The sequence below is a fragment of the Micromys minutus genome, assembly GCF_963924665.1.
Source record: "Micromys minutus genome assembly, chromosome: 5".
Classification (NCBI taxonomy): domain Eukaryota; kingdom Metazoa; phylum Chordata; class Mammalia; order Rodentia; family Muridae; genus Micromys; species Micromys minutus.
Genome location: NC_137974.1, coordinates 76,067,341 through 76,083,221, shown reverse-complemented (window position 1 = coordinate 76,083,221; position 15,881 = coordinate 76,067,341). Strand labels below are relative to the sequence as shown.

At 42.3% G+C, this 15,881-nt stretch overlaps 1 protein-coding gene across 2 annotated transcripts in view; it reads left to right on the top strand.

Moving 5' to 3' along the window:
* Positions 1–6,425: 6,425 nt before the first annotated feature.
* ZNF451 (zinc finger protein 451) overlaps positions 6,426–15,881 on the top strand; it is a gene marked incomplete at its 3' end in the record, with an annotated part of 47,429 nt that continues 37,973 nt past the window's right edge. For both annotated transcript variants that reach the window (XM_080917173.1, XM_080917174.1), the window contains exons 1-3: positions 6,426–6,561; positions 7,089–7,172; positions 15,180–15,260. In XM_080917173.1, coding sequence (XP_080773299.1) covers positions 6,541–6,561; positions 7,089–7,172; positions 15,180–15,260 — 186 coding nt within the window. In that variant the 5' untranslated portion in view covers positions 6,426–6,540. The remainder of the gene's footprint in view (positions 6,562–7,088; positions 7,173–15,179; positions 15,261–15,881) is intronic.

Below are 15,881 nucleotides of genomic sequence, written 5' to 3'. Positions count from 1 at the left end.
CATTTCCTGGTGGCGGGTTGACTACCTTGAACCACTTCATCCATGGAAAGGATAACACTTTGTCCTTAGTGGAGTAGATGCTTATTCTGGTTATAGATTTCTTTCCTGCAAGTAATGTTTCTGCCAAAACTACCATCTAGGGTCTTACAGGATGTCTTATCTACTGTCACGGTGTTCCACACAGTGTAACCATTTAAATTATCTCATATGTATACCAATAAAGACATAGGAGGTGCGTAAAACCTGCTAGCTCAGTGAGGTATCTTTATTTTCTGAACTACATTTAAAATGTCTATTTACAAGCCTGATTCTACAGCGAAACTGCTGGCTCTTCAGAAATCTCTTTCTGTGTCATTCTTCCAAGCCAGTCTACCTTTATCTTCAGCTCCTCCAAACCCAAGAAGGATCCTTAGCTCTCTTTCCTAGAATACCATTTTACCTGTGTCCTGCCAGTTGCTTCTCTGTTGTTCCTGCAAACACAATCTCTGACCTGAGGCAGGGGGAGGGAGATGGAGAGAGAAGGTGAGAGGGAGAGAGAGAGAAGGTGCCTGCAAACACAATCTCTGACCTGAGGCAGGGGGAGGGAGATGGAGAGAGAAGGTGAGAGGGAGAGAGAGAGAAGGTGAGAGGGAGAGAGAGAGAAGAGGTGAGGACAGGAGAGGACAGGACAGGAAAGACAGAGGAAGGGGGAGAAAGAAAGAAAAAAGAAGGGGTTAAAAGAATGTGGAGAACTTCTGGAGTCACTTGGCTAGAGTTTGACATTGGTCCAGAACAAGGAAATGGAGCTACTTCCGGCAGAAATCTGACTTTGGGCCGGGACAGGGAAGTAGGCTCAGATAAGCCCTTAGAAACCGTGATCACGGGACTTGTGTTTATGGCCTTGCGTGTTTCCTGACTATTTGTGTTTACTGTCCTGCAGGTTCCCTTAACCTAGAACTGGCCTTATTACTTGTATGTAATTAAAATGGGATAAAAGCAGACTAGGCAAAGTTGAACCCATCCCAGCCTCAAACCTGGCTGGGGCCATTCTACAGTATTACCTAACCATCTCTTTCTTTTTCATCCTTGCTGGTCAGGAGAAAGAGACAGAGAGGATAAAGAGGGGAGAGGAGAGAGAGAGAGAGAAGAGGAGAAGAGAGACTGAGAGGAAAAGGGGAGAGATCGAGAGGAGAGGAGGAAGAGAGAGGAAAGAGGAGAAAGAGGGGGAGAGGACAGAGAGGGAGAGGGAAATAGGGGAGAGGGGCTCTATCACAGGTCCAATTGCTTCTAAAAAGTCTCTAGCTCCTCCCCTAACCCCTACACAGGCTCCAAAACCTGTCAGTAAGGGCTGAGAACCTTTGCACCTCCACAGTGGGGTAGCTCAACGCCAGCCAGCTGACTTTGCCTTGGGTCATAGAGCAAAGATCACAAGACCTCCCCCACTCCCCAAGCAATTTGCCTTAAAATAGACAGGAACTTTCCATACCTTAGCTTTCTTATCTCTGGAGGCTTTTAGAGGCACACCCAAATCGCAACTCTTTAGGACACACCTAACTGCATCTGACAAACAAAGTATCTATTTAAGCTTTTATTTCTTGCTAACAATTAGGTTTTGCTTAGTACCAAAGAAATCACTTCACAGCCAGTGAAGTGTGACAATGGGCCCACAAGCTTAGTGTCGGGAGATGGTCTTATTTTCCACTATCCTTTCAAGAACACAGTGCCACAGCAACCTGGAGGGCGCATAAGGTTTTCTAGAAGGCAGATAGATGGTTTGAACCAGCATCCAATATGAGTTACATTATGTGGGGTCCATGGGTCCAGGAATCAGGGGTGGAGAAGGGAACATTTTTGCCCTAGTGACCTGGCCTTGGTAACAGGAGAAGAGAGCTCCTGCCAGAATCCATAACAAACAAATCATTGAGGTGAAAGCTCAGACTTCCCCCTGGCCACTACTTTGGGGTTCTGATGCCCTTAACCCAACAGGCTAAAAGGAATAACAGACAGGACTATTGATCCAGATTATTGAGAGGAAGTGGATTGCTTCTCCCCAAAGGAGGTAGGACGTTTTATCTGGAGATCTTTTCCAGAGGTGGGAGTGGGGTTGGGGGTGGGGTTTCTTGGTGCTATCTTGTCCTAGGATTAAAGTCAATGGGACACTACTACAACTTACTCCAGGCAGAAAGACAAAGGGCACAGTCTTCAGGAATGAAGATACAGGTCTCTCCTCTGGGCAAAGAGCCACCTGTTCAAAGGCTTGCCAACTGGAGAAAAACACAGACTAGGTAGTAGAGGAAAGTAGTTACAAATATCAGTTAAGGTCATGGGACTAGTTGCAGAAATGAGGATTATAATCGGTGTGGGTGTTTCTATTATTTTAAGGAGGTATTTGTACAGACTTGTGTTCTTTGCATGATTTCTTTATCATGTAATGTAACGTCAATTATGAGAAAGAATATCAGTAGTTATCACATTTAAGTTATAATGCATTTGTAGTTTGAGGGAAAGTTTGTTGGGCCAGCTGGACCATAGTGGGGTTCTTTAGTCAGCAAGTACATCTGAGATTTCTATCAGCTGACTGCCACCCTCCACCCAGCCAGCTTTGGGTGCTCCACCAACATACAGGGCAAGGATGCTGAACCCATAAGGAGAGCCCACCTTCTTTTTCAACCTGAAAACGTTACTAAAGAAAAACGTTTCTGGGTATCTTCTTCCCTTATAGGATCATATTCCTCCCATTAGGATGGTGATATACCGTGTGAAAAGAAGAACGCTGGCAAGGCAAGGAGTTAGATGTCGGCTAGCCTGGAATCTGTACCGGTGTCACAGTAGCTCTGTCTCCTGATAGGCAGAATGACACTCCTTAGGTTGTTCCCACTGTATCAGAGGCTAGAAGGCCAAAGCACTTTCCCAGCTGCCCTCACAAATGACTAAGGACGTTCCTGCATTCTCAGAAGACCCCGACTTCATCTGAGTATCACTTACATTATGGTTTTTATTGCCAGGCGACAGTGGGCTTTTCTACTGGACTGTGGGAAGAAATAATGTATCGGTGAAATTCAGTGTGAAGGACCCTAGGGGCTTTCACCAGCCTTACACCCACCGCCTCAGGTTAAGGCTACGTCAAGTTCCATTCTCCACCCACAGTTCTTGGGAGGAGCTGGAACATTCTTGAAAAACCGCAGATTATATTGACTGATAGTCGCCTGATCCCATGGCCTGTCACATGCTTGCTAGCCAATAGATTAAAAGGATAATACGCTTAGCCAATGCATTTAAATTATAACCCTGCTGATGTAATCTGTACCCCTGAAGAGTATAAAAACTGCTTGTAACAGCCTTTTGGGGTCGCCTCTCCTCTGGATGTAGGCAACCCTAGTGCACTGGACGAATAAACCTCTTGCTTTTGCATCGATCCCCAATCTCTTGTCTCATTCATGGGAGCCTCAAATAGATAAGACTCGATTTGGGTCTTACAAGTGCACTGTGACTTGGGGGTGGAGTGAGGGTCTTCTCTTTTTCCCAAGACTACATCACCCATCTCATAAAATCCATGAAAATGTCTTTAAAATCTGTATCTTAGAACTTATTAGGTTGTTTTCCTTCCTCTGGGACGACCCATTTAATTTTTCTCTGGAGTGTATGCTTTGTTTTGGTAAATTAACTTCTGCCTAACTATATTGACTTAATTCTTTCTTTCGAGTAAAAAGGGTAGAGACTCTAGTAACAGAGCTAATATTCCACTCTCAGACAAGACTGACTATAGAACCACCTGACCAAGACCTTCTTACTGTCTTAAAAAAGATTCTCAAGTTTTGTTCATAATGTTTTTAATTTTCCTTCCCTAAGTAAACCATGTTGCAATTTAACTTTCTGTTAGGTAGCTTCGAAGCATGTTCTCATTAAACACAGTGTGCTTTAGAAAAAAAAAAATCAGCGTTAATATTTATGTAGGTTTTCTATTACCGACACGGTTTGTTTGAAAGTTTAGCAAGGTTTTATTTAGGCAATGTTTCTTGTGCTTATTTTCTGAAAAGTGAGCAGGCACAAACTGTCAGGAAACATCTTCAATGGAGCTGAGTTAGTCTGTCAGTGACTCTCAACCTTCCTAATGCTGCGACCTTTTCATTCAGTTCTTCATGTTGTGGTGACGCCCTACCATAAAATTTCTTTGTTGCTACTTTCCAACTATAATTTTCCTGCTGTTATGAATCCTAATATAAACATCTGATGTACGGGATATCTGATATATGACCCCCAAAGGGTCATTTTTAAAAGAGGCTTGCTCCAATCGCTGACAAATGCTAAAAAATTACTGTTCTCCTGTCCAGGATGAAACCCTATTTTTTTTTTTTTTTTTATAAAAAGTAAGATGCAAGACACCGAGCCTCAATCACTAGTTAGACATTAAAAAAAAAAAAAAAAAAAAAAAAAAAAAATATATATATATATATATATATATTACTTTTATTTATTTACTTTCCATTAGTTTAAATGCAGGATGGGTACAGCATCACACGAATTGTGTCCAATGGCCTTTGCAGGAAGGTTGCTTCAGAATTTGGCATGAACCATACCACTGTTTCCATGGGCCCAAGTTACTTTTCCCCAGATCACTCTGGTTTTGTTTGGTTTGCCACCAGGAGTCACTGTATTGCTTTGTTACACATGAACACATCTGTTGCCTAAGTAGAACTTGGTTTCATTTCAGGCATAAATGCCTTCAATTTTAAGAAGAGCCATGTGTTCCGTTTGGTTCTGGAGACCTCACTTGTAGCCTGCAAAAGTGGCCTTGCACCACAGCCTTCCAGACATACTTTTGTTCGTTAGAAGTCCTGTTCTCAGCAGGCCTCCACAGAGCCAAGATGGCGGAAAAAGCAATGTTTTCTTTTCTAAGCCCACCTGTGATAAAACCTCAGGGTCGGTCACTGCAACTATAGCTAAGGAACAGTGTGAGCACTTTCCCGCCTTAGTCGCAAATGCCTCATGTTTTCTGTGTGTCTTACCCACCAATTCCTACTAGAAACCAATTTAACGTACCATTGGGCTGACTTTCTCACAGTCTGAACTACACACTTAAGTTTAGAAATATTCCACTTACATAGATGTAGCTTTTGAATAATGCATAGGATGAATCTTTGGTTCTCAGTCTGTATAAATCTCAAATGTATTAAATAGAAAGCAATAGATGCTAGAAAGCACTTTGTAGTAATGCAGGAGATAAACTGCTAAACAATAATTTCTAAGGCACAGGCAATTAGATGGTATTTTTGTATCTAGACAGACAACCCCAGGAACCACACAGACTTTTCTTTCTTAAATTCTTTTTCTAAAAGATCTTACTAACCCCTGATGACATATCTTTTTAAAAGTCTTTTTCTTCTAAGTCTTTATTTGAGAAGATTTAAAGTGCCATAGTTGCTTTGACTGATGAACGAGTCAACTTCTGTTTCTAGAAGTTCTATTTTATTTTATATGGGCCTGAGAAGATCTTGAAAAATGGCATTATTATACCACTGTTCTAGGATTTCGTGATGAAAGATATTCAGGCTTTATCTGTTTTTACTTTTCTGAGGAACCCTGGAGTCCAGCTTTATTCCTTGCTCCTCTCTCTGAATACTTGATAGCACTGGGAGATTTGAATAGCTCAAATGTTCCCATCATCCATCCATCCATCCATCATCCATCCATCCATCCATCAATATATCCATCCATCCTTCTGGCCCAAAACAAAGACCACCGAGCCTTACTTTCATAGAAGTATGATCACTAAAGGTCTAAAAGGGTTAACTGACATTACGGGTCTATTTTCCACTGGTTTCCTTTTGCCAACACCTGTGTCCCACTCTCTAAGTAATGAGCCTATCAACTCAACGTAGCCTGAAAAGAGCAAGGGAGACCAGCGACAGCCCTCTAGGACCTAATCAGTTATGCTTCTTTTAGTTTACAGGAACCATGAGCAGTCTGGTAACTTGTGGACAATAAGGGGGCCACTTTGTGAGATTTCTGCAAGAATGACCTCTCAGGAACACCATATAAGCTCTTGCTCCGGCCACCTTTGCTAAGATGTAATCGGGAGGGAAAAAAGTCTTCCATGTTTTCATCCGTCTCGCTTGTTGCCAGTGGAGCTCTTTCCCTGTCAGTGTCTCTAAGTTAAAGGCGGCAGCAAATCGAGATTTGGCGTGTACTCAAACTTCATCGAGACCCTCACCACTTCCTCCCGCCATCTTCCGGAGGTGCAGGTGAGCGCTGAACTCCAAATCCTAGCCAGCTTTCTCCTGCCACGCGGACCGCAGCCTCGAGGCCGGTGGAAACTACAGCTCCCAGAATCCCTAGCAGGGCGGGAGGAAGGCGGGGAGCGTACAAAGCGGCCCTGGAAGCTAAAAGCAGTGAGGCCGCGCTTGGGGTCTGGCAGCTTGGCGTCCCCGCGGCCTGAGGCGTCAGCTGCGTGGGCGCTCACGCAGGGCGGGTCGCGCGGCGCTGGGCGAGAGGGAAGTCGTGGCGGCGGCGTCGTGAACAGCAGCGGCGGCGGGAGCGTGGTGCTGACAGGCCGTGGGAGAAATGGGAGACCCAGGGCCGGAGGTGAGTAGTGGCCGCCCGGGCCTTGGTTCCGCCGAGCCGGACCCCGATCCCGAAGGGTTTGGTTCGTCTTCTCAGCTTTGGGCCTCAGCCGGGCCGCGGCCTCAGGCGAGTGCGGGGCCTGCGGGCCTGGTGTACGTCTGCGTGGAGCTCTCAACAATGGCGGTCCGGCCGCCCCCAGCCCCTGGCCGCCCTAGCTGCAACATCCGCAGCCCCGAGGGTGGGAAGGGATTGGAGGCAGGCCGGCCTTGTATTTGTAGCCTGTATCCTCGATCCCGGAGGTTCAGAGCCTGCATCCCTTCACCTAGAGGAGGCGAGGAGGGGAATTGTGGCAGCTCACTTGGGAGGCTAGGTCTCTCTGCAGCTCCAAGACGCCTTAGCAAACCCGGCCTCCTCCGAGCAGTTCCCTGAGCCGGATTTGCTCTTGATCCCGCTGCTTCCCCTCTGGGGCTTTTGTCTTAACCAGTCCCTTTGGGAAGAATTTCTTCCTGTGACTGAATAGATAAGCGTGTTTTGGCTTTTGTTTATAGATAATAGAGTCTGTCCCACCAGCTGGGCCCGAGGCATCGGAGTCTACCACGGATGAAAACGAAGATGACATTCAGTTTGTTAGTGTAAGTAGAGACTGACAGTCGGCCGTTTGCTGGAGTGAAAGTGTGGTAAGCCATTGTATGATTCAGCCCCACCAGGCAGGCAGTCAGCACTCAGCAGATAGTCATGAATGTCGAATAACTGGTTCCACACTGGTGCAGGGGACTTTCACCTGAAGGGATACCTCGATGCTTGCCTGAAGGGGTACCTGAACAGTAGGCACCTCAAAGTGGGTGGCATAATGAATTGTTTTGCACTTCATGGCCCTTCCCAGGGCTTCACTTAACATCTGTACACAAATGAAGACACACAGGGCTACTTAAAGCCGAGGAAGTAGGAAGGAAGGCCTGTAAAGAGCATCTTCTAATAGCTTAGGACTTGCCTAACTTCTGAGGTCATCTTGTTACAGCACAGTACAATTGTTGGTCACAATGAGGAGGCCTGTTTCACCTGGAGCACTGCTGTGTTTTTCTAAGTTTATTCCTTTGGGGACATAGTTCTCCGGCATTGAGTGTAAGCTGGAGCTCGGGGCCCATTCCAGATCAGTTGAACCAGAAATCCAGGCTGGAGCCTCAGTATTTTTATTTTGAAACACAATTCAGGGCGTAGGGATCTCCCAGCTGGTCCATAAGTGATGGTGAGAGATAAGAGAATCAGCTTTGGGTGGTTTTCACCTATTGTGGCTGTTTGTACATCAGTTCTTAAAGTACTAGGTAGCCAGAGAGCATCCCTGCAATATACAGCTCTCCTGAAATGCTGTAGTTAGCTGAGCTTGGCATTAAAGCTCTGTGGTTCTTATTGGTCAGCCCATATGTATTTGCTGATGTGGTGGCCAGCTGTAAACAAGTACTTACTAAAGACCACCCTTGCCAACCTCGAGCCATTGTGCTGGTCCGTCGGGTATGGTGTGTTAGTGGGGTTGAGGGGGGGATGTCCTTTGTAAAAATCATTTCTTGGCAGTTTCCCTATTGGACTCCTTTTATTTTTTCATTTTGAATTTTGAGGATCTGGAGTTAGGTTTGGGGATACATTGTCTTGTCCCTTTCTTCCTAATAGAGTATTTTGGAGAAGGAGAATGTTGGCAATTAGTATTACCAAACTTGTATGGTAAGGGTTTTTATGACTCTTTAAGACAAATATTTTAGATTAGTCATGAATCAAGTGTATTTGTAAACAGTTTTATGCAAAAGGCAGGAATAATTAACTCTTCATTATACAATGTGGCCTTTGAGAATATGGAAAGAGTAAGATTCAAAAAGTAAATTTTTTGGTTGTATATCTTGTGAAATAAAATACTATTATCATTTGTAACTAGTTAATTCAGGTGTCTGTTGATCCGAGTTTTAAAAGTAATATTTAAATGTATTTTAACTATAAAGGTAGGTCTATCTTTGCATCAAGAACCAAGAATGTATAATAGGTAGTACTTTGCCTATGTGTGTATAAGCTATCACTTAAAGATAATTAGTAATAGCTTACTTTTATTCTAAGGTACATTTAGAATCCTAGTGGTGGGGAGGTCAGATTAGAAGAGTCCTCAATTGGGAGGCAGTCTGAGCTTTACTTAAGACGTTCTAGACCTGATGTGTTCCGTGTAGTGAAATCTTACCAAATAAATACCAAAACAAGCAAGTTATCCTGAGATAGAAGCGCGAACTCTTTGTAACACAATTTTGTCCCTCTGGTAGTTCCTGTGTAGTAAAGATGAAAACCTGGTTTCTGCCAGAATTCCATCTGCATTATAATATAACTTGTCGGTTTACTTGGTTCTGGTTATTAGTTTGTAATTTAACAAAACTGTTACATGTATGACAGAGTTGTATAAGAGTAAACTACTATTGGACAAGAGACTTTGTGTCTGGCAATGTAGACTGAAGACAGACATAGTGTGCGCTGAAAGGAGTAATGCAGGTACAGAGATGTAAAAGGCAATCCTTTTAACTTTTACTGGGATACGCAGGGTGGTACAGAGTTCATAGGGTCCTAGATGTTTGCAAAGGCGATAAGTTAAAACATTTTCAAAGATGTATTTATGTGTGTGACTGTCTACCTGCATGTGTGTATAGCATTATACATGTGCCTGGTGCCCTCGGAGATCAGAAGAGGGCCTTTGATCCCCCAGGAATGGGAGTTATGAATGGTTGTGAGCCACAGTGTGATTGTTAGGACCCGGATGTGAACTACCAGGTGGGTTCTGGACACACAGTCCAGGTTCTCGAAGAGCAGCAAGTGCTTACATGCTGAGCCATCTCTCTAGCCCTCTCAAGGCAGTGGTACATTTTGGTACTTGTGCTGATTAGTTTTTATTGTCAACATAAACTAGAGTCTTTTAGGAAGAAGGATCCTCAATTGGGGAGTTGTCCATGGGTGTGTCTTGGGGCCTTCTGATTGATGTAGGAGGCCCAGTCTGGTCTGAGTGATATGTTTCTAATCAGGATAAAAAGCTTGCTGTGTGTGAGCCAGAGAGAGCACGCTTCTGTAATCTGCCTTCCTTCCCTTCCTGCTCTGACTCCCTCAGCTGGACTATGACCTGGAAGTATAAGATGAACTAAACTCTTTCCTCCCCGCATTGATTTTGGTGGTGATGTTTCCAACCACAGCACCAGGACAGCAAATTAGGACAGTGGCTAAATCAAGAAAGGGATAACAGCACTCACAACAACTTTATGTTTCTGCTTCTGAATTACATTTTCTGTTTAGTAATGTGCCCCTTTATTCAACTTGTGTCTCATGTTTTTTCAATTTATTTTTTGAAATGGAACATTTTTTTTTCATTACAGTTTTTCTTACTTCCAAAGATGTTTGCACTAAGTAACTGCTTTAGATACAAAGGTATAACAAACTGGTGGGATCCTGTCCTCTCACCTGAGTACCCACATTGAATATCAATACTTCTCACTGCAGTGAAGGATGCATGTAGAACACATCATTAAAAAATAGTATAGTTGACTTATTTGTGTGTGTGTGCACGTGCATGTAACTTTGTCATGTGTATAGGTATAGAGACCAGAAAAAGGGATATTTGCATTCCTGGAGCTGGAGTTAGTTACACTTGGCATTGAGTCACTAACATGGGTGCTGGGAGCTGACCTTGGGACCCCTGGGAGAACTTTATGTCTTTAATCATTGAGCCATCTTTCCAGTTGACTAAAAACATCTTTTAACTAGGTTTCTTAGACTACCTGTAAGTAATTCATTATCAGAGCAGTATTGAAACTTATGTGTGAAGTCATGTGTTTTTGATGTTAGACCCATATACTTGATTGAAATACATCCTATCCTTAAGTGTCAGTGCTTTGGTGCAGCAAGGAATCAGAGAAGAAAACGGATCCAGGAGGAATTTGTTTTTATAAAAAGCAAAGAGTACTTAAATAATAAATAAATAAATGGTCCAAGGAAGTGGCTTAGTGAGTGACAGCCCTTGACCTGAATTCTATCTTGGGAACCTACCATCCCAGTGTATGGGAGTCAAAGGCAGGCGGATCTCCAAGTTCGAGGTCAGCCTGATCTGTTCCTCAGACAGCCAAGGCTACAAGATAGTAAGTAGAAGAGGCATGATGGCAAGCTTCTGCAGTCCAGGTTCACAGGGAATGAGTGGAGGAACTTGTGCAGCAGCAGAAACAAGAGAGCACCTGCCTCTGCAGAGGTGGCTGTGCGAGCTTCGAGTTGTCTTCTGACTCGCGTACCTTCAGCAGCTCGTGTGTCTGTATTCACACATGCACATAACCAGACAGGCTGAGGACATTCTAGTTCAGTAATTTACTAGTATAATAGTGGCTGTATTGAGTTTTGGGGGTGCAGGGCTTGACTTTAAGACACTCTACTTACTAGTCAAGTTCTATATCCCTAGATATTTGAGTGTTTAGAATGGCATTTTGCACAGAAAGAGAAAGGAAAGGTGTGAGATGAAAGAAGAGCAGTATGTGTGATTTTGGAGAAAGATGGGCCATGTGACACATCTTGGATGTGGTATATTTGAACTGAAGAGCAGACGGTTAGAAACCATTGAAAGTTTTGAACTCAGCAGGACTGTGCAAAGTAAGATGCTGCCCTGGCTTTTTTTCTTTGAAGTAAAACACTTGTGAGTGGTATTTTAATGTATTTACATCTTTTTCTAAATTAAGAGTTTGGTGGTTTTCATTTTAGAATTGGCATTTTAATTACAGGAATGTAAATGGTTTTTCACATTGAAAGCATATACTTTAAAACTTAGAAAACTCCCTTGTGTTTCTAAATGTGTTCTGCATGAGCCTCTGGCTGCTAAATTGTAATGGCATTTTGAGCTGAATCGTTTGTTATTGGTACAAGAGGAAAGAAGACTGATTTACTAATTGGTATAAGGGAAGGACCACGTGCATTTGTACTTAATGCAGATGTTGGTAGTCATAAATAGAGTAGTAAAAATATTATAGGTCGGAGATAATCTTTTCTTCATGTTTGTGTGATGAACATTACTTCTTAGAGAATTAGTCACCTACCTACTTGACTGGGCAACAGTGTGAAATAGTCATAAATAGGGCAATAGTATATTTTTGTTATGATTTTTGGTTTTTACTGATTGAAGGACCGCATTAACTTGAAAAATTTGGTTATAAGCAACAGTTTTTTAAAAAATGATTAATACTTTGAAGTACCTATGAAATACAGTGACTACACAGCCAGTGATGTGTGTGTCATTCGGTTTATTATCTGAAAATTAGTACGATTTCGGTAATGGAGAATCTCTGTAAACTAGTTAAGGAAGTTGGATAATATAATTGGAAAACTTAGCACAAAGCCTGGTATGGGACTCAATAAATGTTACCGATTAGGTGTAGAACAAGTGGGGAACTAAATGTTGTGATTCCTCAAATTCAGTCTGGCAAACAGGGTTTTAAGTAAAGATAAAAGGAAGTTGGTCTTCGTGAGGGCCAGAAATCCAAGCACTTGTGGCAAGTGAGGGTGATTATTGCCATAAACAATACACAGAGAAGCCTGGTTGGCCTGGGCATGGTGGGGAGTAAGATTCTATCTCAAGACACAAAACAAGCCAGGATGTTGTGGTACATACCTGTAATCAGCCCTTAGGAGGCGGAGGCAGGAGGATTACTGCTAAGCATTGTGTAGCTGCTGTGAAAACTTGCAGAGACTGCATTCTGTGTGTAAGTATCTTTCTTTGGCATGCTTATAAGGACTTTGATATTCTAATGTCCTCTGTATCAATTACTTTCTCTTTGCTGTGGCCAAATATTTGGCAAGAAGCAGCTTCCAGAATGAAGGTTTTATTTTAGCTCACAGTTCACAATAGCGAGGAAAACATGATGGCAGAATGGAGATGTCCCATTCCGTCTGTGTCCACAGGCAGGAAGCAGAGAGGGTGAAAATGCTGGTATTCTGCTTCCTTGACCAGGCCATGGAGTACTGCTGCTCAGAGGAGGGGTGAGGCTCCTCAGTCCTGTCAGTAAAAATCAAAATTCATACTATGTTTTTCTTGTATCATTCTGTTTCTTGTAAGTCAGTAAAATATTTCTCCTTTATTTTGTTTTCTTCTGTCCTAGTTACCTTTGTCTTAATTACTATAAATCATGCAAGATTATTTTTTATAATTCAGCAGCAGCTGCATGTCAATGAAATGATTCAGTAGTAAAGTCCTGGTAGTCTTGCTTCATCTGTATTCATGGCCATCCTATAGATATTTAATTACATTTTAAAAATTGGTAATTCTTTATGTTTGAGCCACTCTTGGTAAAACTCTTGCCTCTGCCTCCTAAATACTGGGATTATAGATGTAAACTGCCACACTTAATGTCTTTATTTCCCCCTTTATTTCCGTGCTGGGGCTTGGAGCCCAGTCTTGTGCCTGCTAAACACTCTACCACCAGGCTGCACACTAGTGCTCTGCAGGCTGCTCTTTAGTCCTGGCCTTGAACTTGAACTTGTTGTCCTGTATTAAAGGCCTGCACATTTTTTTTTTTTGTTTGTTTGTTTGTTTCTTTTTCTCTCTTGAAATAGTTCTGGAGTATCCAGCTGGCCTGTAGTTACCTAAATATTGTAGAACTATCCTGCCTTTCCAGGCATTATAGGTATATGCTAAGACCAACTTCCATTTTCATTACTCACTTTATGGAAATTCTGGCCCTACCTCTGTACTTCTGATTAACTGGGGACTTTCCTGATTTACTCTTTCCGTGTAAGTTCCTAAAGGCCAGGCTGGATGGCCACACAGCTGCAATGCCTGTGCTCTCAGTTCTTGGTAGGCAGAGGGCCACTGTGAATTTGAGGCCTGAATGAGCTGCATAAAGAACTTCCAGGCCAGGCCAGCCCAGGCTACATAGACTATATGTTAGAAACAAAGAAACCAACAAAGTGAAATATAATACATTTTAACAAGTTTCTCAGTAATGTTGCTTGAGGAATCCAGATTATGGTGATTACACCAATGGGTAAAGCAGTTACATTTTCATCTTTTCTACTTTCTTTTTGACTGTGTGATGGGACAGTTTCAGAACCAAGGGTAGGCTTTAGTTTTAAAGAAGATGCTCAGAGCCACCTGATTTTTGCTATTTTCTTTTTTCTTTTTCCTCTTGAACTTTCATCTTAACAGCTTGGGCAAACATCCCAGTTCTTTATTATATTTTGTGGTCTCAGAGTTTTGCTCATTGGTTTTATCTTGATGTCTGACTCAGTATCCAGAAGGATGATAGTTTCTGGTTTACATTACTAAGAGAGAAATGGGCTATCTGGAAGGAGAGAATCGAGAGCAAGATGGTCTTCTGTCTCTAACGACCATCTTTCCTCATTCTAGAAACCTTAACATCAGTGTTGTTTTCTCCTCTTGTCCCCACCCTACTTCTGTTTCCAGAATACTGGATTTTAAAAGTCAGAGACAAGGTCTTATTTTGTACCCCAGCCAAGCCTTGAACGTCTTTGCTAACCCCCCAGTGCTGACAAAGGCAGATTTTAGTCATGCCTTAGGCTTTGGATTTACTTTGCTCTCTGCTTTCTTACTGTATGGTTTATGTGCTCACTGTTGTATTTAGTATTTCTGTTTCAAACGTCATTACAGATTGTACTTGGTAAGTAACTGTCTGTCTAGTCCTTGTGCACAGTGCTTTTGCCCGCCTGCAGCACGATGACATTCCTTCGGTGTGCCATCATCTCAGTTGTTTAGTCTGGGGTGGGGGCAACTCTCAGGTCTCATGCCCAGATATTATGGGCCTGCATGTCCAGGCACCTTGGTATACCACTAGTGCTTTATATAGTATAGTTCTAGTTACATGAGCCTCTTTTGGCTCCTTGATTTTGTTTTGTTTTGTTTTGTTTTTGTTTTTGTTTTTTTTTTTTTTTTTTTTTTTTTTTTTTTTTTTTTTTTGTTTGTTTGGTTTTGGTCCTTGGGGATAAGGTCACTCATTATTTTTCCTATTGTGCCTTGGTTGTCTCAGGTACACTTCTCTCTTACACCACCAGTGTGAGTTGTGCATTACTGTGTCTCTCCTAGGTTTCACACTCTTCTGTGGTATTCCTATATTAATAAGTTACTCTTGTCATCATGTTATTTATTGCTCTCCTTTGCCTGTAGAATGAGATCTGAGCTTTTAAGCCTGATGTAAGAATAGGAAGAAGACTGGAGAATAAGGGTTTGATGTTTTATTCTCTTAAGTTTTGGGTGATAAAGCTAAGTCATTGGTCAAAGATCTCCAAGCTTTGGTCTGTATACTCTGGCACACAAATTTGGATGTCTTAATGAGCTGTTGGTACATTCTTGTTAAAATGCACTACATCATAGTATTTGTGTCCCTAGGGGTTTGGATCTAACTTTTTTTCCTCCTTAAAGATTTTGTCTTTGCAGGTCAGGTAGCCCAGCTGCTCTTGAATTTGTAGCCCAGCTGCTCTTGAATTTTTAGCCCTCCTGCCTCAGCTACTAACTGCAGCATGACCACCATGCCTGACTCAGTCAGATTTTTAAAAACTATATGTACTCTGAATGGTTTACTTGTTTGTTGTTTTCTTTGTTTTTGTTTTGATATGAATTTCCTCAATCTCTTTTATAGGAAGGACCATTAAGACCCGTGCTTGAATATATTGATCTGGTCAGCAGTGATGATGAAGAGCCTAGTACCTCTCACAGTGATGTAAGTACATTACACTTGATAGCATCTTTTTTTGTGGTGTCAGTTAAGTATTGTCCTGAAGATTGAGGAAAGCAGTAATGATGTGTTTAAGAGCACAGCTGCACTAAAGATGCTCATTTCTCTTTATGATGGGCCAGCACAAGTAGCTCAATGAGTTTTTTCTTTTTTTGCCTCTAGCAGCTTTTATTTAAATTTTGCAGGAAAATATAAACACTGGAAAGTAATAACTGATAAAAGGGAATATAAAAAGAGTGCAAGATTTTGTTTACCCCACCTCCCCTCTTTCCTATAACTCATCTAGTACCTAAAGATCCTTTTTTATTATTATTATTTATTTTTTTTTTTTTTACTTTTTGATCTATGTGGCCACAGAAAATGTATCTTAGGAAAAAGACTGTGAAGATCCTGTAGGAAAAGAAGTGTGGACATTTTAGCTGAGAAGTGACTCTTGTCTTTTTCCCTTTTGGCTTTTTTTCTCTCCATTCTTAGAACTGGTGCGTGTGACTTGCTCCGTAGGACTGAAACACCAGTGCCTTACTGTGGGAGTTGAATTCCATGAGCCCCTGGAGGCAGGGTTGGTTTCTATTTGTTACTGACTTGGCCCACATTTCTGCTGATGGA